This window comes from Struthio camelus, chromosome W (assembly GCF_040807025.1).
Source record: "Struthio camelus isolate bStrCam1 chromosome W, bStrCam1.hap1, whole genome shotgun sequence".
Classification (NCBI taxonomy): domain Eukaryota; kingdom Metazoa; phylum Chordata; class Aves; order Struthioniformes; family Struthionidae; genus Struthio; species Struthio camelus.
Window position 1 is genome coordinate 19,023,207 of NC_090981.1, and position 23,514 is coordinate 19,046,720.

General features: G+C 38.5%; 1 protein-coding gene across 1 annotated transcript in view; it reads left to right on the forward strand.

Annotated features, from left to right (window-relative positions):
- The window catches only part of LOC138064174 (fibrillin-2-like), a 181,843-nt gene that overhangs the window by 93,201 nt on the left and 65,128 nt on the right, over nucleotides 1–23,514 (forward strand). Inside the window, exons 19-25 of the mRNA XM_068925661.1 lie at nucleotides 916–1,041; nucleotides 9,550–9,669; nucleotides 14,946–15,083; nucleotides 16,356–16,406; nucleotides 16,868–16,993; nucleotides 21,182–21,409; nucleotides 22,934–23,059. Coding sequence (XP_068781762.1) covers nucleotides 916–1,041; nucleotides 9,550–9,669; nucleotides 14,946–15,083; nucleotides 16,356–16,406; nucleotides 16,868–16,993; nucleotides 21,182–21,409; nucleotides 22,934–23,059 — 915 coding nt within the window. The remainder of the gene's footprint in view (nucleotides 1–915; nucleotides 1,042–9,549; nucleotides 9,670–14,945; nucleotides 15,084–16,355; nucleotides 16,407–16,867; nucleotides 16,994–21,181; nucleotides 21,410–22,933; nucleotides 23,060–23,514) is intronic.

Sequence of the window (23,514 nt, forward strand, 5' to 3'; positions counted from 1 at the left end):
AAATTGTAATAATTCTCCTTTTTTGTTTTTGTTTATTTTTAAACTTAAACTCTCCCTAAAAAAAAAAACTACTTTGGAGGGAACAATTTCAGGTGTGATTTCATTCTGGGCGATCAAGCAGTTAAAAGATAGGAGGTGCTGTGAAGCAGGATAAAACATCGTTATCCTGTCAGTATTCTTCTATAGGCCTGTTTACGATATGCGGTAGGAATCAAAGGAATGTCACTTAAAATCATGATTTTATATTTTTGTTTTTCTTTTTAAAAAAACAACATGACAATGAAGAACGGTATTGGAAGCTTTCTGTTACCAAAATTTGCAGCTAGTCTGTAAGAATTTCATGGAGTGGTGTTAATTTCTGGGTTTTTCCTGTTCAGTCTGCTTGATATCCTAGTCTTACTCATTCCTCTTTTAAGTATAATATACCTCTGGAGGGTAGGTATATGTGTGTGCTCTTGAGATGTTTACGGTAGGTGGAGTATGTAGTTTAGATTTTAGCACAGATATATTTCCTTTGTGGATAATGAAACCCATTTTTGCACAGAAGACAGGATCAGAGCAGTAATCTAATGCATCGTGATTTGAAAACAAACGAAAAACAAACAAACGTTAAACACGTTGCTGGTTTCAAAACAAATAGACCTGAGTGAAATAGTCTTACTGATACAGTCATATCATTAACAAAGATCCCAAATTTAAAATAGAATTTTTGGTAATAACAACAATGAATTTGAAGTGGATTAGTCTTTTAAAACTAAGAATTGGCATTTTTTCTTTTCTTGTTCAGCTACTACTGCAGAAAATAATATCTGGCAACATAATGGTTGCTACTGAAAGCAACAGGGGCTTCTTGGGGAGGAGAAGGCATCTCAGGGCGTTCGCTTGCACTGATATGTCCTACTGCTGTTTTTCCAGACATTGATGAATGTTCAGTGAACGGACTGCTGTGTGATAATGGGCTCTGTCGAAACACCCCTGGAAGTTACAGCTGCACTTGTCCAAAGGGTTATGTGTTCAGCACTGAGACAGACACATGTGAAGGTGAGAAATTTGTGAGTTGCAACTTGCAAGAGCGACTTTATTGTTCATTATGTAAGATTAAAATTAAATGATCGAGAAAGGTTCGGGGTGATGACAAAAGCCAGAGGAGAAGACTGGGCTAAAATATAGCACAAGTCATTGCATTCCTCTTGTGGATTTCTCTGTAATGTTTTTTTTAGAAGTTGAGTCTTGACATTGAATTTCTAACCAAGTAATGAGTCCATTGTGATTTTGTTCCAGGATATGTAAGTCTCAATATTATTATGGTAAGAAAGTTTCCATAGTCAGTAGTCTTGTGCTGAGTGAATGATCTGGAAGTTATAATTCTTAGTTTTTGGAATACCTTCCAGATTTGTCTGGAGCAGCAGAAGACATTGCTATCCCCAGCTGCTGGTTATTACTGATCAGCCAGAAGTTATTGCTGTGCAGCTAAATAAACAGAATTGAAAGTGGAAACACTCCTTAAACCATTCTTGCTGTGTAAGATCAGTCAGGTTAATGTAAGCCATCTTCATTAGCAGCATATGCTGAACGAGCTAACTTTGCACTGAAGCAGGTGAGGAATGCTCATGTGTTCTTCGCCAGTTTTCAGCAGAGGAGTGGAAGCAAACAACATGGGGGCAATAGTGTTTTGAATGTCTCCAACTGTTTGGAAAGTGAACATGTGTTTACACTCAAAACATCTCATGAAATGGTTTGAATTCTGGCAGGATCAAATCATTCACCTCTTCACCCCTTCCTTTCAAGAGAAATTATGTCCCTTTATATTTTAGAGCGCGTGTGTTTCAGAGGCCACTTTTAAAAGTTAAAATGTCTTCTCTCCTTATATGTTGAAGATTACAGACTAGTAGCCCTTTCTCAGGGCTTTTCTTATGTCATACCCCATGGATTTGTAGTGTTCTTTTTGCTAGGTTATCTCAGTGCCTAGTGTCTGTGCACAGTGCTCAGATGAAATTCATTCTTCAGAGTGTGTCTGCAGGTTTGCAGCTGAGAAGATGACTTACTGTGCAGGTATTTTAAGCAGTCTTCTGGATAAGAAACTGGAATAAAATTACCAAGGGGAATTTTAATTATCCACATGAGCAGGCCATCAACTTCAAACATGACACTGACCGAAAGATAAATATACGAGATGGCAAAATGCAAACACCTAAGCCCAAATCATAGAAATAATAGTGCATCCAGTTCTGAGAAGATGAACAAGTAAATTTGTATTTTAGTAGTGGTGAAGAGGCTTAAAAGAAGGATTTGACCAAAAAAAATGTGTGGTTTCGTGATCACATTACGCCACCAGGGCATCAGGAAAAAAGTGATCTTCTGGCCCATTGCGCTGTGTTTTCCCTTGGACTAGCACAGATGCTTGGATCATGATGTAGTGAACCCATTTGGGGAGCCCATTATTTTATTTTAGCGGGGCGGGGGGGAGGTGGATGGGGATGAGCGTGAGGAAGGGTTATTCTGGAGTGGAAATGAATTCACTAGTTTATCTGAATGACTGGTTCACTGAGGAATGGGGGGTGACTTTAGATGGCATTGCTACCTGAAAATGACTGTAAAGCCATAGCACTCTCCCCCCCATTTTTTTTTTTTTACAGCTAGGATAAAATAGAATTTACAGGAAAGTATACAGGAAGAGAAGACATTAGTAGAAGTCTCAATAGCATCTCCACTCTTAATGGTGTCTTAGATCATTTTTCTAAGGAACGTGACCACTTTTATGTTTTATCTAAGTGAATCGGGTACGTTCCCAATATTACTGGTTTACTTATCATTTTGTGAAAATATGGTTAGTGAACCGGTACGATGTGTTTAGACTAACACAGTACAGAGCTTGTGACAGTCAGCTAGTAAAACAGGTACTGCAGTTTTTCACAACTGGAGCAGACCTGAACTGAAAGTAGAAAATACACACAAAACCTTTAAGTGGGTTGTTCTGTAAATTTAAATATATTCTGTCATGAAAGAGTAGTTACTGGGATGGTCACTCACGCTCATAGGTAAGGCTGTTCAGATTTTTGTTTGGGATTGTTTTGGAGATTTTAATTAAAGCATTTAGTCTCTTGTTTTCTTTTTTACCTAGAAATGTTCACGTTTTTCAGATGTTCATAAAAGAACACGTGTCTGTACATGTTTGCAATATTTGTACTGTGGCTAGTGCAAAAACTAATGAAATAATATTAGTTAGTATTCCAGAAGATGCTAGAACAGTATAGCTCTGACCTTGCCTTGTCTCCCTTTCATGGTGGTCATCAGGTTTAATTTGTTACTGAAAAGGAGGACACTTTGCTGTCTCCTTCATAGAGCAACAGTTGTGCTTTTCTGAGCTGCGTTTCTGAATCCCATATGTCTGCTGAACACCGAGTGATGATAGCATGATAGGACATGAATGCTGCAGTAATAGTTAAAATAATAATATTGTGTTTTGTTAAGGTTAAGAAAAATCTGTTTTCTTGTTTGGAAAAAAAAACTGATCATTAAAATTTCAGAGTTGTTAAGAATATTTTCTTTCTAGACGTTAATATTTAAATGTAATCACCGTAAAATACTTTTTGTTTTTTGCCTTTCTACAACAGAATCTGAAGGATTTTCCGTTTCTTTAGGTGTTGCTATGTATATTAACTTACATACATGGATTATGAAGGTTCTGTCATCTCCATCTTGAATAGAGCAGTTGGATTGAAATGCAGATTTAGCTGACCAGGCAAAAAAAAAAAAAAAAAAAAAGATTCAGGAATGGCTTGGCATAAAATTGTCTATAAAAACTATAAAATTTATTGCACTTTTTCTAAAGTTGAGTGGCTTGGCAGTTTGAGGAATAAATTCATCTCTTTCCATCCAAATTCTGTTTTCAAAGAAACACTAAGTAATTCAGTTTGGAGTTGCAAACTTACTAGTTGTAAAAAATTGCTCTAGACAGTAGCTTTGTGTGGTGTTCTGAAATTATTCTAATGTGTATTACTCCCCAGTATATTTTTAATTAATATTACTGTCATCAGTAACTGCGAAGAAACAACAAAACCCTTTGGTGTTCTCATTTATAGTTCAACTGAAAATTTTTATCAGTTCATTGCCGGGGTTCAGGGGGGAGTTGTTAGAGCCTTCAGAGTCTGTGAAAGTCGAAATTTTTACAACAAGCTCTGTGGTTTAGATTGTGTTTCCAGTGACATAACTAGTTAAACGTAAACCAGATGTGCTTTGAAGTTTATTTCCAGGAATGTACAGTGGACTGTTTCAATTTTTGTTTCTATGGCATTTATAACGTACACTCGCTTTACTTTAGAAAAAATGTGTTTTTAAGAAAAAACTCTGGTAAATATTTTCATATATACTGGCTTTTCATTTTGAATATAAAGCAGTACTTAAGATCAGTTTATTTTCTTGCTCACTGTTGTTAAAATTCGCATTTAATATTGTTATAAGAGGATGTTTGGAAAGATTTTTTGGAGTTTGTTTACGCTGTGCATATGATACTCCTTTGCCCTGATTCAGCTGTTGTTCATCCTTAATTTTTTTTTTTTCCTGAATGGGTGTTTTTCAGAGGTGTTTTTTTTTTTTTTTTTTTTTTTTTTAGACTAAGATAGTGCCAAAGCATGTCAAATGCAGAAGGTAATAAACTATTTTTTCAGGGTTAGGGGCCTGGAGTATAATCACACAGTCCTTTTAGAAACAACCATACTGATTCAAGAAGTTAATGCCTCCAGATGTGCATATCCCAATCCTCAGTGAAAGCTGTCCTTGTTTCTTATCTGTAGAAAGAGATCGGAGGAGCATTCCTTCGTCTGTGTCAGGGCAAAGTGAAATGAGGAAGAGTATGGTTCTGTGATACAGCTTCCCCCTTTCCCGTTCTTGACTATATGCTTCTGCTGTTCTCATCCTGGAAAATGCAAGGTGAATATTCTTCTGTAGGATCTGTGAAGGGTTGGCACCAGCACTAGGGCAGGGGTGGAATGGAAACTGGGAGAAAAAGGAGGAGGAAGGGGCGTGAGGGAAATGTCCCTGGTGGACAGGAGCAACCTTATTGGGTGACTCAGCTGTATTGTCAAAGAGCGTATTCAGTTAGCTAAAGTTTAGACTAAGTTGTCTGACTTGTCTTGAAATGGAAGTTCTCCTAGTCTAGAAAGCAGAAGGGTCAGATCTCACTACAGTGTATGTACAGTGTTCTATTCTTCCCTATTTTTGCTGGAAGCTCAATTTGAGTCTTTTTTCTTCCTTTTATTTGCCTTTTGCCAGAGAATGAAAAGTGTATGTAGCCCATGAAATCAGGAGATCGGCTTCTCTTCATAGGGTGTTGTAGTTTAGATGGTTTGGTCCCTCTGTCTCCATATATGCACTTCTCAGTAGTCTCAGTTTTGAGGACACTGACTTCCAGCTGTGGGATCGTAGTGAATGGTGGGAAGAAAGATTTAAATTATTCTACATAGAGTTATAGAAGGATATTTGACTGTGCCCTGAAGTATTTTTTGTTAGGTTTGGGTTTCTTGCTAGCTCTGAAAACCCAAAATACAGAATGTGTTTTACTAGAAGAAAATTGCGGTTGTAAACTTAGCGAAAGGATCAGGGAGAATTAAGAGTAGGCATAATAGTCTAAAATATTTTACATTTGTAAGTACAAAGTATTTTAAGTTTTATGCACTTTCGATATTCTGAATATGATTGAAGTGATGTTTGGGATAGTCGTAGCTATCTGCTTGCATAATACTTTGTCTTGCACATTGATTGTGTACACGCACGTGTGTCTTGTAGGGCTACCAGTTAAAATCATGTGACAGTTTCTGTGAAAATCTCTTACTTTCAGTTTTAAATATCTTTGCTGGACTTTAACCATTTGCCCTGTGAAAAAACATTTTGTTCATTTCCAAGAATGGGTGGCTAGTAAGAAAATGTTTTGTGTATTTAAAAATGTGTAAAACTGTGACCTTTTCTTTAAAAAGCTGCAGCTCCTCTATGCTGTTGCAGCTTAAAATTTCTCAGGGTAGTTTTTATGTCAGGATGATGCCTCTTTATTCATCTGAAAATCTGCTCATATTCGGCCGAGTTGTAAGTCTGAGTTGACACGTGCTCAGTAGAGACTCCCTGAGCCCCAAAGATTCTGTGCCAGTGATCATGTCTGGTTGAGCAAGGGAATTCCCCTGTAGTTGCCCCTTGGCTGAAAGTAGAAATCCTGTTTTCCTCTGTGTTGTAAATGGATCCTCTGATGGACTAAGATTGCGCAGAGGTAGAAGCTGATAATACGACGGGTGAAAAGTTGGACTGAACAAGAAGAGGTAGTAATAGGGCAAGTTGGCTGACCTATGGTTGCAAATAGTTTAAGATGATCTAAACTGATGGCGCTGCAACCATCTCCTCATGTGATTCACATGGAGCTTGTTCAAGAACCTATACTTACCAAAAAAAATCCTTTAAAAAATAATTGGTTTTCAACCGGTTTGGTTTAGTTAACCGAACTGATCTGCTGTGGGATCAAATGAGTACTAATAACCAGTGTGAGGAAGTGGCAGGTGTGTGCATCTGGACTGACAGGCAGTTAGAATTAAAGGGAAGGAAGATGGACCATGGTAACACTTAGTCTGGCTTAAGTTATTGTAGAGTTTCTCATCTTGATGCAAGGAGTCAGAGGAGAAAATCAAGAAAGATATTTTTGGGGAAGAAACGTATTAATGTGCTGGACTTCATCTTTTGCAGAAGCTGTGAAGTGTGCAGGTAGAAGAGACTGGCCATTATTTTTCTGTGCTGGAGTGTAGGTGTTGAAGGTAGACTTCACCATGGCCAAATGCTGAAGTCTATGGCTATGACTATGATAACTGAGGAAAGCAAGGAAAGCTATTGGCTGAATCATACTGTACATAAAAGCAGCAGTACAGGCTCTGATCAAAAATCCCTTGTGTTCCAGTGTTAAGTATAACAGCAGAGCAAGCATACAATATTATTTTCTGCAAATACTTTTTGAATTTCCAACAGTCTGCGGTTCAGGGACTTCCTAAACCAGAAATAGGATCTTTGCATTTAGGAAACCTCAGTGGATTTCTCTTCCATGAGCTTGTCCAGACTACTATTGACTCATGCAAGGTTTTAGCATTCTAGAGCAAGGATTTTGAGTTTCACTACCTGTTATGTGAAGAACCATTTCTTTAGTTGTTTTGCCAGCAGTGCGCTTCATCTGATGTCCCTTTGTTGTATCGTAAGAGACGGTGAACATTTGATGCCTTTGATAGGGAGAAGCTATATATAGTCTTAATGTAGTTCACCTGCCCTTTTCATTTTTTGTCTCATTTTTTAAAGCTAGTCAAACTACTGAAAGCAAGATGGCAGATGGACGTGAAGAAAAAAATGTATCGTTCTCCAAAATCATTTCTATACTGAGAATTATTCGACATATAGTACATACTTGAGATGACTTCTGTGCCTCAGTGTGATCTATTTCTAACTGTGGGAACAAGATATATGATTTCTCTGTAAAAGCAGCACAGAATACTCTCCATTACCAGGTATTGCTGGCTAGGGAAAGACAGGCTAGGAAGGCAGGGTGCACACCCTGGATTATAAAACTTTGGGTGATATAAGTGCATAATGTATTTATGGGGAGGAGAAGGGATGAAGAGCAGAGAAACATTGGCAAGCTCTCTAGAGGGCCAGCTCAGGCAGACAGGGACTTAATTTACTGAGGCTTAGAGCAGGCTCTGCCAGAAGTCAGATGGCTTTTGTGCATCTGCCTGAACACATCCGTGCTGTGCTTCTCAGTGCATCGAGTTAGTACGTGAGCAGTGCCAGACCTGTTCTGGCCCTGTACAGCCATATTCAGTGCAGCACTTGACTTAGTAAGCTAACGTTGGCTGTGGTGGGCAAGGACTGAACCTGAGGTAATATGACCAACTGTCTAAGCAGGCTGTTTGCAGGGAAACTTGGAAGCTCTGCATAATGCCCTACAGCACACAGAGTCTAGTGCCCTGCAGGAATGCAGAGCCAGCATGGTGGGTCAGGGCTTATCAGCTTGGCTTCTGGCTATGCCGTTAGTCTAGTACAGCCAGCCCTGGATGCTGTGTACATGTGTTCATGTAATGCTCTGCCTTGACCTAATGAGCTCTTTTGGTTTTGATGTGTCTGCATCTGTGGTATGATTAATGTGTAACCTGGATAATCCACAAGTTTAGAGTTGACTTCACTAACATAAGACTCTGTCACTATTCAAAAACCTGCTGGCTTTCAAGGACAAGTCCTAATCACTCTGTATAGGTAAGTAAACCCGTTAACTGATGGGACTGTGAAATCTGTCCCTTGAATTAAGTACTTGCTTTTGGGATGAAGAGGGGAATCAGTTTCCTAAGTTTTCTGATTTCTGGGTATTTTCTGTCTTTTTTTAAAGATATATATGTGATCTAATGAGTATTTTAAGCACATATTTTTTCCTATGACCTCAAAATTCCATGGAAGAATAAATGTCTAGTGAAATGAAGACTTGATGCATCATAAGGTACTAGATAGCAAATGGTACTTTTTGTGTGATTTGTTCAAAATGAGGAGGATATTTTGGTTTATCTTGGAAATGATCCATTGATGCTCTTAGTGTTTCCCATGCTTAACTAGATACTGCATTACTTTGTAATTAGTTTACATCAGGCTATTTTAGTTAATGGGTCTGGCATTATTGCTTGACACCACTAGAGAACATAAGCATGCACTGAAAAGTTTCATTTCTGGCCCGCCAAAGGAACTGTCTGCTTGGATTAAAATGTATGACTTCATTTAGGACCCAAATCAAAAAATGAAATTGGTTGCGTTCAGGAAGAAGTGGTGAATATGCATCTGCAGTTGTTCTTCGAAAGAATTTGCTAGTATTGTTTTAATTTTAAAACTAATTTCACTTAAAAAAAAAAAAATCAGCAAATAATACTGTTAGCAGGGGTCCTATTCTTACATGTGAACAGGCTTAAAAAACTCCCAGGGGTAAAAAGTAGGAGGAGTTTGGGGCTAGAGAGAAGTACCATTTACAGTATTCCAGTTTCAACTCTTATTTCTTGAATGCTTTCCAGGACCAGAGAATCGCAGCCAGCATTGTAATATTTTGTTTCTGACAGAGTTTTCTTAATTCTTCCCAAGCCTCTTGGAGCCATAAATGACAGAAACAATAAGGCCTTTGTTTGTGCACAGCATGTTGTGGCTGGCAATGCATTGCTTTCCATGAAAGAAGAGTTTTGATTTCTCACAGGACAGTTATAATTGATGCTGGAAAACCTTGTAGTCCAAGTTCTTGGAAGTTACTGTCTTTGTAGAAAAGAGACATTTAATTAACGCTTTCAAAATATGTGCTCCCATACACGTGCACATACATGCTAACTAGCTGTCCCTACATCCCTTGTATGTCACGCTTTAAAAAAAAGGAAGAAAAGAAAGAAAAAAGCCAAATATACCAGACATTCTGGCAAATCGTGATCCACAGCAGTGTTCGTACTGTATAATATTTTCCAGAGGTACATTGCAGTCCTAAAAGTGTCTTTCCTTTCTGGATTATAGATATAAATGAATGCGAAAGCAGCCCGTGTGTCAATGGCGCCTGCAGGAACAATCTTGGTTCTTTCAGTTGTGAGTGTTCGCCTGGCAGCAAGCTGGACTCCACTGGACTAATCTGCATTGGTGGGTCTTCTGTTTTTTTCTTTTTCTTTCTAACTTGGAAAACGTTGATCACGTTGGTTAAATAAGTAAGAAAATAAATGTGTTCTGGTAATCTCCCCTTTGCAGAAGACGACAGCAGGTCTGATTGTGTAGTTAAGACTGAACAACAGTTTGGTTGTTTCCATGAGAGATAAACATAACGCGTGGGGATGTCCTAACTATGGTAAAAGTTGTGAATTGCTAGTACTGATGGATGGGAACCATTGGGGCGACTTTATTATTAGTTGGAGCAATCGTCATTCTTCCAGAAAACAGGGTTTGGGTAAAAACACACGTGATTAGTCCAGTGCTTGAGAAATGGAAGTTATAAAGCAGAAATGCCCGTTCAGTTCTTGGGCACTGGGCCACTTTTAAATCTGAGATGAGAAAGCCAGTAAAACTGGAGGAACATCTACTCAAATGAAGTAGATGATAGGAAAGCACATGGCTTCTGGGATTCAGGGTATTCTTCATAAACTGTGAAGACTGGCCTTCCTAGTTGAAAGGAAGTGGTTGCGGCTTCTGCATTGCAGCACGGTCTCACACTTTACCTCTTTTGTAGAAACGTGATAAATAAGGGGGAGTAAAACAGGTCTGGATTTATCAGGATCCCTTTTCTAGAGCAGTGGCATGAGTGTGTGTGTATATATATATATATGTATGTATACACACTATGTGTATTGATCTATATATAGTGTGTATATAAAAATAAAAAGTCTGTGTGTGTATACACACACACACACACACACACACACACACATGTATGTATAATATTAGCACCCTTTACTAAGAATTCTATAGCATTGAAGGAAAGCAGAGCACCACACGGATTTTATTAGAGTTACCAGAAACAATTGTCTGCAAAATGTCATTGGCGTTATCTCTGGAAGGAAAAAAGGGGACATTGACTAATGGCTTCTTTTCTTGCCTTTCCAAGAGATCTTAAAGGGTTGAAGACATCTGCCCTCCTCAAGTGCTCACAAGCTGCCATTGTTTCATCTTATTTGTATAACGTAATTTATGTCATTGTGGGATATATGGGATAAGTTGGATTGGAATGCCATTGGCGTCTAGATTATGCTCATTTCTAAATCTTGGTTTTATTTGATGTTGGTTTTGTCTGGTGTCCTTGGTTCAACTTCCTTGCCTTGCCAAAATTTTCTTAAGATAGGAAATTGAATGCAGTGACTCAAGTTTCCATCTAATGGTAGAGCGTGCCCACACCTTGTTAGCGTGGTTTGTAAGTGAATGTTCTGTACCTAAGTCTTCTCTTAGATTTCCTATAGCATCACTCGCTTGTACAGTTTAGAATTGTTTTTGTTCTGTTTTACATCAGTATGTTTTATTGAAATAACCATACTAACTTACGCTTTTTCTGTACTGCTTATTTTTAATCTTTGTCCTGTTATCACATCCAAATGTGTTGTAAGTTCATTAAGTGCCTAACTGTAGCTATGGGTTTGGATTTACTTTACAGAGCAATTCCACTGGAATGCTTACAGAGTGAGGTCTTACTCGACCTGAGTAGGAGTGGTGAATAAAACAAAACATAAACAAAATAAACATTTGAACAGTCAGAGTAAAAAATTAAGGACAGGAGCCACTGTCAGCCACGAATAATGTAATCATTCATGTTGACCAGCATTCTCTCAGAAGAGTTTTCTGAAGGATCCAAAGTACAGATAAAGTTAAAAATATGGATCTGTACTGCTAGAGTCCAGTTGTATGATGTTTTACCTTGGCAAAGTTCCCATTAGAACTGGTAGTGATGAAAGAAGGGCAGATCGACATATTCACTCATGAATTGGAGGTTATAAGTAGTTTATTGTGTGAAAAACTTATGAACAGTCTAATCAAAGGTGTGCTGTCTTAAATCTCTACAGTAGAGAAAGGTGCTTCCCCATGGTACCTCTGCAAAGGCTTGTTTGCTGAATGTATTTGCCCTAATTCTCTTAGCTGCTTGCTCCTGTAAAGCGTTACCGTAGCGTCAGATGTGAAGAGCATATGCCAGCTTATAAATATACAGCTAGCATGGTTTTCTGATGTAGAAATAACATGGAAAGGCATTATATTCTTCTTAAGAAAGATGAATCAGAATAAGGTAACATAAAAATACAAATATATCAGCTTGATTCTGACCCCTCTGTAGTTTTACTTTGATTCCTAATTTGCTCTGGTCTTAGAGGTCAGACTCAGTCCTACATTATAAGAGTAATTTTTCCTTCCTTTCTTTCATGGCAATGATGTAATTTGTTTACCTTAAAAATAATACAAATTTTGTCAGTAAACTCATGGCAACAGTAGTGTAATAAAAAAGATTAACAAAGGCTGACTATTAATTGTGTTTTTACAATTGATTGCTCACGTATTTTCTGCTAATTGGGAACTGCTAGTTGGTCTTATTGCTGATTTTCACTGTTGTCCCGTGGATTCAGGTCACGTCTGAGGCACATTAGACTGATTGTGCGTAGAGAAGTTACATGAATGGTAGGTGTTACTTACTCAGTTTGTGAACAGAGCGCTCAGGTCGGCCAGTACCTCTGGTTCCTTTGCTCAGTCTGCTCGCCCTCAAGGTTGTGAAACCGATTGGCTTGAGCCATTTGCATCCATACAGTATGTAGAAGTTAAGCATAGATGTAAACCGTTTACCTCTTTCTGTGAACTTCAAGTAGGTAGAGGAAAAAATGACTTGTTCGAGTTACAGCAAGGGTTCAAGTCACAACATTTGGGCTCAAACTTGAGCTCAGACCTCCAACAAATATGAGTTTAAGTTCAGCAGTTACTGCAAAAGCATTTAACAAAAATGTTGATTTATGTTGCATTCCTTTTACTTTTACACTGACAGCATTTGCAATACTGAGGTTGCACTCTGCTTACGTGTGAGGAGTGGATTTGTTTTTGAATTGTACCTGTTGGTGGTGTAAGTACTGCATTGCCATTTTGAGAAATGCACATACAGTAGTGATACTGCCACTTTTTTGGAGATATATGCATAATGTTTGCTTTTTATGCCCTTTTTAGTCAATATTTGTTAAATCCATACAGTGGACAAAGCAGTAGGCTGCCATCTGCCTGTAGTATGCATATATTCTTCTTCAAGTCAGAATCAAAGGGATAGGAGCAGCAGAAAGAATGCTTTGATGCTGGATAATAAATAACTTTCTCACCAAAGAAAAAGTCACAGTGACTGCCCTTTGTAAATTTTGTCTGGACAAGAAGAGATTGTGTAAAATAAAGGAAATTAACTCATAGCCTGAACAAAGATAAGACAAGTGGATTTTGGCAGGATAATCTAGATGCAGCTGGTGTGAGGAAAGTCACCTGCTAATTTGTATAGTTTAAATCACTTTTGAGATATTATTTTGACTTTTGGGTCCTATAAAGTTGGCTACTAAAAATGAAAAACATTGTGTTCAAGACATTTCTATTGAATGAAGCAATGGAAGCAGTTACATTTTGATAACATAAAGCAGAGCCATTCAATGTATGGACAGCAGCCTGCATTCAGCTTAAAATAGCAGATGAAGCGCCTTGACTCCCTGTCCCCCTGCCGGTCCCCCAAATGTGGGACTTCTGGTGAGAGGGCACATGTCTGTTCCATGACTAGCCAAGAGCAGATGCTGTCAGTTACTTTCCGGGTCATGTCTTTGGCCTTGTAATAGTGGTCCTCTGGGGATGTTAACCCTCGTCTAGACTATGAGCTAAAGGCAGATGAAGGACTGGGAAAGATGCCTTTTGCGTTCTTTCTTGCCGCTCGTTGGCTTGTGCACTTGTTTAGGTGTGGTGTTCTGCTCCACATCTCTGAGACCAACATTAATCTTAATAAATAAATACAACTGTTCTACGCTTCACTATTCACAAAGTACATTGCCCAGTTTCTAGGACTGGTTCCAGTCACATTCTTGGGCCACGTTTTCCTCTTACTTTAGCCAGAGAAGGGTTATACTCTCTGTGGTTTAAACAGTTTTATAGCATGCCAGTTTTGTAGACAAGTTCAAATTGTTTGAAAAAATTACACTGAAACGGTTCTATTTCTTAAGCACAGTGCTCTTAAACATAAGGTATCGGTAATACCAATCGACAGCATCTTATAGATGGTCTGAATTTTTTTTACAGATATTATACTTAAATCTTAAAAGCCAACTCCTATTCATCTTGCATTAATCATCTCATTAAATTCATCTGGGCCACTTGCTTAGCTTTGAACTCTGAGCGTGCAAATGCATTTAGCCTTCTCCAGACTGACCTCCAAATCTGGGTTAGATCTTTACAGACTGCTTTTGCTATGTGGTCACAAAGATTGTTCTCTGCTTCAAGGTACGTTTTACCATTTGAATGTCTGAAATCACTAAATATACTGAGCATAAGTGCTATAGGTAGAACTTTCAAAAGTCCCTAGCTGGTTTAGGACCTAACTTCCGTTTTGAAAAGTGGCTTAGGCACTGGAAGTACAACTTGTAAGACTTGAAGATTTAGGTACCTAAAAGAGAATTTCAGAGGATTTCAGGCAGCAGAGCCAATGTGTAACTGAAAATCTCTGCTCTGCTCAGTGGCTGTTTAGCCTGGGCAGCAGTCAGGAAGTGCTGCTTGATTTGGTTGGACACTGACTGTAATTAACTTGTCTTGAGCTGCCCTGGGCTCACAATCTGGGAATCCATTTCATGATTCTGGAATTTGGTGTGCGGTGGCTGAGTCCTCAGGAGCAAAGAGTGGAAGGTAATCCAGTAGGCGTGTTCAAAGCATGCCTAATAAACCAGCAGGACAGGACCCCTAAAAGAATATAGCTCACCCCATTCCCCGTTTTTTCTTTTTCCTTTCTGACAAACTGGCAAGGTTCACTGACTCAGGCAGAGGTAAGGGCACCTGGTTTTCATAACGTAGTGGTTTAGCCAGTCAACTGTGAGGGGGAGTCCCAGGTTCTGATCCCTGCTTTCAGTGGTATTTATGTATTTTAGATTGAACAATTGATATATGAAAAGAAAAAAAAGTCCATGGTATTTGCTGGAGGACTTCTGCTACCTGTGGGACCTGGAATATAAAATGCCTCCAGCAGTGTCCTCTGTTGATCACTTTTAAGTGATAGTGCTCTTCCTTTCCCGCCCCCCCCCCCTTCTAAAATATGTATAAAATGATCCTGGTGGACGTCTTCCTTTAAAAGGTGGCCTATGTTCCCTTGGTACTCTGGCTACCAGTGGGCATGAGGATATGCCAGCTCTTTTTGCTATGACAGTTCCATATGGTTTTCTCTTCCACTGCAGATAGCCTGAAGGGGACATGCTGGCTTAACGTCCAGGACAGTCGTTGTGAAGTCAACATCAATGGTGCTACTCTGAAATCTGAATGCTGTGCTACCTTAGGAGCAGCATGGGGCAGCCCCTGTGAGCGGTGTGAATTAGGTATGGTGCTGTGCTTTCATATCCTGCATCTTTTGGGAGAAGAGTGGATGTATCAGTAGGTGGATTCTCATCCGTGTGTTTTTTGTTTATTTCACCTTTTTTTTTTTTTTAAAAAGGTGTCTTACTTAGCATGTCTTGTAATCTCCACCATCTGTGGAGCTATTTTCAAAAACATACCTTGTGTACAGTTACTGGTTACAGAGTAGCACTACTATTTGATCACAGAGATAGGGCTAGAGATTGGGAGCAGGAATGCTAAATGTGCACTGTAGTTTTTGGAAGAGATGTTTTTTGGAAGAGACCCCATAAGGTCTGAATAACGCCACTTGCAGCTGAACCAGTGTCAGGATATTTTAGCCTTTGTTTTTTAATTGGAACAATAACTGCAGGCACGTGTATCCCATCTAACAAACATGATTCAAGGAACATCCAACAGAACTCTAACTGTGCAGTCCAGCACCAAGCAAAAGATACAAGTTTGGACTCCAGGAAGCAGCACGGTCAGGTTAGGCTGGTACAACTAATAAAGAGTTAATTAGATCAGACTGGGTACCTTTAGCTATAAATTTTTCTATTGTAGAATTGGCCAAATTTCAGCAAGCTTTCATATCTCTGCAGCATGCTACATTTTACATTTCAGGCGTGCCCTAAGATAATGTCATTGCTCAGATCCTTTATGAAGTGGGAGTGGAAAAATTGCCTTTAGTGACAACTGGCATCACTAAAGCTCTAAATCCTCAGGGAGCTGTACAGGAACTTTATCTTTCAAAAACATTTGAGTACAGATTTTTGGGTAAAAGCTTGCTTATCTTACTGGAAATTATTTTACATTGCAAAAGTTTGCATAAGCTGGGAATTAAGATGGCATTCTTTTTGCTGCACGAGTCGTAAGAAACCTAACAGGCTAGAATGAACGCACGGACAGCAAAACATACATCTTACATAGCTGGTATCTGTATAAAATAAAAAGTTGTTATAATCTCCTTACCTGCCTTAGAGATTGACCTGATTAGATGCTAAGCGTTCTGGTCCACATCCAGGAGAGCACATAAGAAAGTCATTGACAAAGATTTCATTCCTTCAGCTATTCACTTGTTTCAAGTAACACATATGAGTCAGTAGTTTTCTTGATTGAGGCTAGGGCACTTGCCACCTTATACAAACTATTAAAAGAGTGCAGGAAAACTGCAAAAGTACATTTCTTTTTAAATTATTTACTGTCGTGTTTCTATAATTCTGAAGCAATGATAAATCTTTTTGGCTTGATTCCAGATGCAGCTTGCTCAAGAGGATTTGCCAGAGTTAAAGGTGTTACTTGTGAAGGTGAAGTTGTTGCTTCTTACTCCAGATGTCATTTTTTCCCCCTCTGGAAAATGGGATAAAGGGGACTAATGATGTCCGTGGGTTTTGTTGTTGTTGTTTTGGGTTTTTTTGGTCGGGCACAATCATATTGACCTTAGGTAATTGCCATCACAGACAGTGTGTTACACTGTTTCTTGAAGGATATCAAAAGGATACAAAACAGATGGAACTGCTTCTTCAAAATGCATTTAATGCTTTCTCTCAACCATTTCCAGCATCATGCAGGAATTCTTACTTAGAAAAGAAATGTGTCATTTTTATGCCCAATGGCTTGCAGATCTTGAAACAGTCCCTTGAGATCAAGCTAGACACTTGTTTTAGAACAGTATTCAGATCCTAATAGAGTATGCGTGAGTGTCTTGCTTTCTTTCATATGTTCACATATGTTCTGAAACTTCTTTCAACTCTTCCTTTCCCAACAGATGTTAATGAGTGTGATGTTTTCCCGGGGGTTTGTCCCAATGGGCGATGTGTTAACAGCAGAGGCTCGTTTCGCTGTGAATGCCCTGAAGGACTGACACTGGACGGAACAGGGCGAGTGTGTTTAGGTAAGAGCCCAGTCAGCTCTGCCACCTCTTTAGCTGTGTAAAACAATTGTCTAATACAATTTTATGAGTGTGAAAGGATGTTTTGTTTGTTTCTGAATTGCACTGTTTTTGGAAATGCTTTGTGAAGTGTATGTGTTTTAATTTATGTCTCCTTAAATATCAAACACTTTGTGCCAGTTCAGGGAAGAGCTGTTAATCACTTGAGGGAATACGAGTGTTTGTGTTATGGCTTGTTTTCACTGCAACGTGAGCTATAGGCATTGCTGGAGTGCTGCCCTTACTCTGACTCCCATTCACAAACAGAAATGCCTAGCTCACTGGGAACGAGTTAATAAGCAGGCACGTGGGCAGCCAGGAGCCTGTAACGCAGTGCAGATTGTGCTCTTCTCTACTGCTAGGCCAGTCATTTTTGTGAAACTCAGATACTGTCTAGTAACCTAACTGTTCTGGCCCAGAAGGGTCTCTCTGAGGGGAGTCAAACTGAGCGTAGATGAAGATAAGAATTTAATTTTGCTGTACCCTGCTGTACAGAACATTAGGGTCTTCCACACACGGAAGATGATGTCTGCAAAGACAGTAGTGTTCTTTACCAGAAAGACTTTTGGTTCTGTATAAAAAATACTGGACCTCTATGTAAAGTAAAGAAAACAGAAAAGTCCTATAGCAAGTGTAGTTAGCGTTACTAATCTTTTAAGCTTTTTGTGTTGGCACAGAAATAAGGAAAGAGCTAGGACTTAATTATTCAGGTTGTAAGATAAGGGCAGTAAGAAGGAGAGATTTACCACAATTCCTACGTCATCACTTAGAAGTGAATGCTCCCCTTGGCAACCCTATATCTTTTCTGTAACTCTTTGTGGAGCAGGGGAAGTGCAGGAGTGAATGTGTCCTCATGCTTATTGTAATATTGGGTATTATAAAAAACCATATTCTGCAAATTGCTGAAGCATGTCAGTTATTCTAATAAAATGACAATAGTTGTTAGTCAATATACTTATTTGCTTTTCCTTCTTTTTTAAGGTGCAGTTCTGCCCCTGTGCCCTCCTGTATATTTTTTAAAGCTGAAAAGCTATAAAACCCATATTCAGATGCCACCAGTTGTTCATGTGGTATTAAATAAGGCACGCGTAATTTAGAATGATGTTTCTTTATAAAATTATGGGGGGAAAAACCACCATGGGTTTATTATGATTTGTAATATGTTACATAAAAGTGTATGTGTATTTTAACTGAAATTATTTTGTGCCACGCTCACCTTCTTCATTCGGGAACTTATTGTTTTGCAGTACATCTTTCAGACTGGCTTTTTGAAATCTTTAGAAAATGATGATGAGAAGTAAAGAAAGATACAGTCAAGGAACTGAGTTTTTACAGTAGATTCTAGAATTCATGTCATTTTGTTAATCAGTTCTAAGGACTGTAAATCTGTGAATACTGGCAACATTTGATTTCTTTTAAGAAAACAGAACAACAGAGCAATTAAAGTTTTTCAGCCCTTGCTTCTTGTCAGCCAAGGATTTGCCTGCTGTAACTGCCATTTTTCTTATTGCAACAACGGTCTCATTCCTCAAGCAGATTCAGGTGTAAGCAAGCAGTTTTCATTTAATTGCAGTATGCCTTAGCAGCAGCTGATTCAAGCAGTCACCAGGTTGTTCAGGTGTTTTGTTTTTTAATGTGAACTCTAATTTTAATGTGTAAATCTAGAAAGATTTCTAAAAATAACCAGAACTTTGAAGAGGAGCAGATGTGCATAATAGGTATAAATGTCTAATACAAAAGAGAAATAATTCAAAACCGAGTCCCCGCTATGCATGTGTCTGTTTATGTGCGTGCATAGCATAAGGCGTTTTTCGTGTTAGGTTTTACTTGCCTTTTTTTTTTCCCCCCTCCATACTTAGTAATGCTATTGCCAGCCGTTGTTGTTGTCTGTCGCCGTCAGCCCTGCATTCCTTCTCGGTGAGAAATCTGATAAGGTACAAGAGTGAATTTAGGTGTGCTTGATAGAGATCAGGGAAGGCTGGAGCAAGGGAGCCATTTCAAGGAACATACACCATTCCTTTACTCTCAAACCCATGTTCCATTGTTCCACTTTCAGATTTTAGTGAAAAACTGTCCTTTCATATTACAAGACATATGCCTTCTCTTATGCTCCATAAGCACTTTGGACTATGGGGAGGTATTTCTCAAATGTGTTTATTTCCTGCAGAGTCCACTACAGTGGTTTTAGCAAAAACAAATATTTATCAGCAGAGTGTTTGCTGAATCTCTCAAAATGAAAATAAATATGATCTTAATGTGGAATAGTTTATAGGAAACCATGAGTATTCTTTAAACAATTTCCACTTCTTATACTTGTTTCTAAATTGTTTAACTTAAGTTGTGCATAGAGTAAATTTATATTGTAAATCTGTACAACTTTGAAGGACTTGTATGGAAAATAGTTCAGCAGCTCATCTGCGTTATTTTTAGATCTTGCATCTCCTCCAAAGGTTTTTGTGCTAAGCCTTTAAAAGAGTTCTGTTAGGTTTGCTAAGGCCTAATTTCCAGTCCAGTATGTCATATGAAAAATTAATGCCATATATTTATTCTGAAAATAAAGCTTGTTTTCCAGTCCGTCTGCCAGCAGAATCTAAAATGTGTCTGAAAGTTATGTTATCAGATACTGCATTGTCCTTATGATCTTCCTTACACACCAAAATTAACTATGTTTTCCCGGGACTGTGTACTATTTCTTAAAGTCTGAGTTCTGTTCCTGTCAATCTCAATGAGAGTCTTTCCCTTGGCCTCAGTCAGAATCGGTTTGAGCCTTTAATGATCAACGGCCAAACATCCATTTTCCTGAAAAATACTAGTTTGACTATTGAGCTACAAGCAAGACCCCTTGTAAAGTAAGTTTGTAGGAGAAATTAGAACTGGAGTAAATGCAGTGATATAAGGTTCAAAAAGTTAAGCAGTTGTTGATCCTACCCCGCTACCTCTGCTGAGTGAATTAAAAGCAGAGATGTTGATAATGAAGAGCTGATATATCCTATCATGCCTCCATTTTTTTAGTGCAAACACATCTCCTGTGATTATTTTGATTTGTTGAGTTCAACAAACGCATGCAAAACCTGAGAGTTTTTGGTAGTCTGTATGCGTGGGTGTCCGGCAGGTCATTAAGCTACCAACAAATCTCTGTATAAATATCACAGACATCTTCTCTAGCTGTAATCAACACTGCCAATTTCCCATTATTGGTAGTATTTTCCAAATTTTGGGAATTTGCGCATAGAAACTCTCTTGCATTGTAGAAATTAGCATGTAGGGACTTATCTGCTGGCCCTCCGCCCTATTTTTTTAATATCAAATTTATATTTTAGCAAATATAAAAGTTCTTCCCAGTTTATTTAAAGCTTAAACTATATTTGCCTTGATGGAAAAATTTATACAAATTGGTGAAAATTGTCAGGTGTGCTGATGCTATGGAATGGATGATCATTGGTATTTTTGGCTTTACGTGGAATACAGCAAAGCTCATGTTCTGTATGTACAGACCAGGGTGTGATACTTTTTCAAACAGCTCGGTACGCAGATATGGATTTTACTGGCACACTTGGTTAATCTGTCATTTGGTGGGCCTACCCTTTTGCAAATGGGGCCCTGGAGTATGACCATGGTTAAGTTTTCTGGAAACCGTATTGTTTTTTCCTGCTATCTGGTTTTAAATAAGCCTAACAGTGCGGAGCAAAATGTATTTTTTTCTGCATTCCTTGTATTATTAACTGATTATTATAAACATAAGGTAGCTGTTTTTTGGTGTGTGCCCCCCCCTCCCCCCCAATAAATGCAGGTCAATTTTTCAATGAGAATACCTAGTATGGTAGAGAAATATGTGTTTCTCTCCTGTCCAATAGACACAGAAACTTAAAAAGCACTTTCACATCAGAGTAATAGTATGTCTTGATATTGTGAGAATGCAAAAGCAATACTTCTACTTTTATGTGATACAGCAGAGATCTAGAAACTTACCAATAGCACAGTATTAGCAACTTCAAATCATTCATCATCATGGAGAAGTGTCAGTCTTGAGCAGAAATCTATCTCCCAGAAACTGAGCCTCACACCTACACTTACATCAGAAGTAGCTACTTTTGGAAAACAGAAAACTGTAGCAAAGGGTAAAATTCCCCTTTGTTGTTGTAAAATGAGCAGATATCCGCATGGAGCAGTGCTACCTGAGATGGGATGAAGATGAGTGCGTTCAGTCTGTGCCTGGCAAGTTTCGTATGGATGCCTGCTGCTGCGCTGTGGGTGCTGCCTGGGGCTCTGACTGCGAGGAGTGTCCTAAGCCTGGCACCAAGGAATATGAGGCTCTGTGCCCCAGAGGTCCTGGCTTTTCCAACAGGGGAGATATCCTAACTGGCAGGCCATTTTATAAAGGTAAGAAGTCGTTCTTGCCCAGTGGCTCTAAAGGTGAGTTACGTATACATCTTGGTGCGTATTCGAGGAAAATGCCAGGATTTGCATCTGTATTTATTATGTACTTGAGATGGGAGATATTTACTGTACAGAGCTAACAGTACAGATAGGAAACTCTAAGCTTGCGTGGTGTTCAAGAGTGTTATAGGAGCCTAAAAGAAAAAAGTATGAAGTTTGAATTTGGTAAGGAGAAAAAGGAAATGGCTGTGACATGACTAAAGATTAGGGAGCTCAAATGATAAGAAGGACAGAAAATGTACATCTTTTTTTAAAGTAGTGCTTTACAGAGAGTGAACTGAAGCTAAGATGGAATTGTGTAAAGTCAAGGAGTTTAAGATATAAATGATTACTACAATTTGGCTAGGGTTCTGTAAAAATGACACTGCAGAGGGATAGGTGTTGTCTGTGGACACTGTAAAATTTGCGGAATTAATACTAACAGAAGGATTCAAAAGGAAGGATATCTGAGATTGCTCTCAAATTCTGAGGGCAATGGAATTGCGGTAATAGAGAAGTAAAAACCTTCTGTCCCTGCTATCCAGTTGTTCCTGGCTTTCCCACCCCGAAGGGTATGAAAAACAAAGCAGAAGAGATTGAGAAATGGCTAAGCACCCAGATCTGAGATACTTTTGGTGACTGAGATCTGAGAAGAAAACTCTAAATTTCTATGTGTTCAGAAGCTAAGGTGATCCTGAAATGTTTTAATGTCTGGTTTATTTTTTTAAAAGGATATTTTCGGAAACGTTTGTCTGAAGTATGTTGAGTTGCTTGAGTAACCTTTAACAGGTTGGCGCTCTATTTCGCCATGATTAAGCTCTGGTTTTCCAAGAGTTACTATTCTTCTGAGGCCAAACTCTGAAAGTTCAGTGGTGATTTACTAAACAAATAAGGAGTTCTGCCCATTCCGTGATTTTTGTAAGGTTTTTCTGCTTGTTTCTGGTTCTGTATTGCATCGTACTTTTCTTCTATTCACACTCATACGTATGTGATGTAATTTTGTCTCAGGGCAGATTATTCTCAGGTAAGGACATTCATCCAGTAAATTATGTTCAAGGAGTATAAGAAAAGCCCATTCAACTTTGTAAAACCCCTTGTGGGCATATGAGAGAGGCTGATGTACAGGAAAACCCTTCTTTTTTATGTCCAGTGCGAGGTCCTTTAACAATCAGTGCTGTCCAGCAAAACAAATTTAGGAAAGGTGAAACAGTGCACTTGAAATTCTGCAAGAGAAAAGCTGTCCTTCTCTAAACTGGACTCCAAATATAACTCTGACGACTGCAAAAAAAAAAAAAAAAAAAAAAATCAGGTAATAGCTACATCCTTTAAAAATGGGCAGAGGACAAGTGTGTATAGTTATTTAGTAATTGTGTTAGAAAGCAAAATGATGCGTAACAAGCATTGGTAAGGAGGAACGGGAAATTACCGCTAAATAAAGTTTACTGTTAAGTATAAAAGAATTCTGTTTTTTTTGTTTTTATTTTATAGATATCAATGAATGTAAAGTATTCCCTGGTATGTGCATGAATGGTAAATGCAGAAATACAATTGGAAGTTTCAAATGTAGATGCAACAGTGGGTTTGCTTTAGATATGGAAGAAAGAAACTGTACAGGTAAGTCTTCTATTTCCCCCAGTTTTTACGGAAACTTGTGCTTGTTGGCTGACTTGGTGATCTGGAAATATACTGTCATTCATTTCCTTCACTTTTTGAAAGCTTAATCTTTGTGAAGAATGGTCAGCTGTCTATAAGTCTCCCTTTCAGAAAATTCTCTAATAAATATAACATTCTTCTCATATATATACATCAGAAATTTGGTAAACTGCTGTTAAATTTGCTCGGACCATACCCTGAAAAAATGATAAGGATCCTCAGCAAAACCAAGTTCAATGTTTTAACGTACCAATTAATTTAATGTACATTCTTTACTCTCTAGACATTGTTTTACCAAATGAACTGAGAGACTTCACTGCAAATTAATTTTCATTTACACTTGATCACCAAGCGCACACACAGAGGCAGCACTGCAATTCTGACATCAATTTAATGCTCACTCAAGAGGAGACATG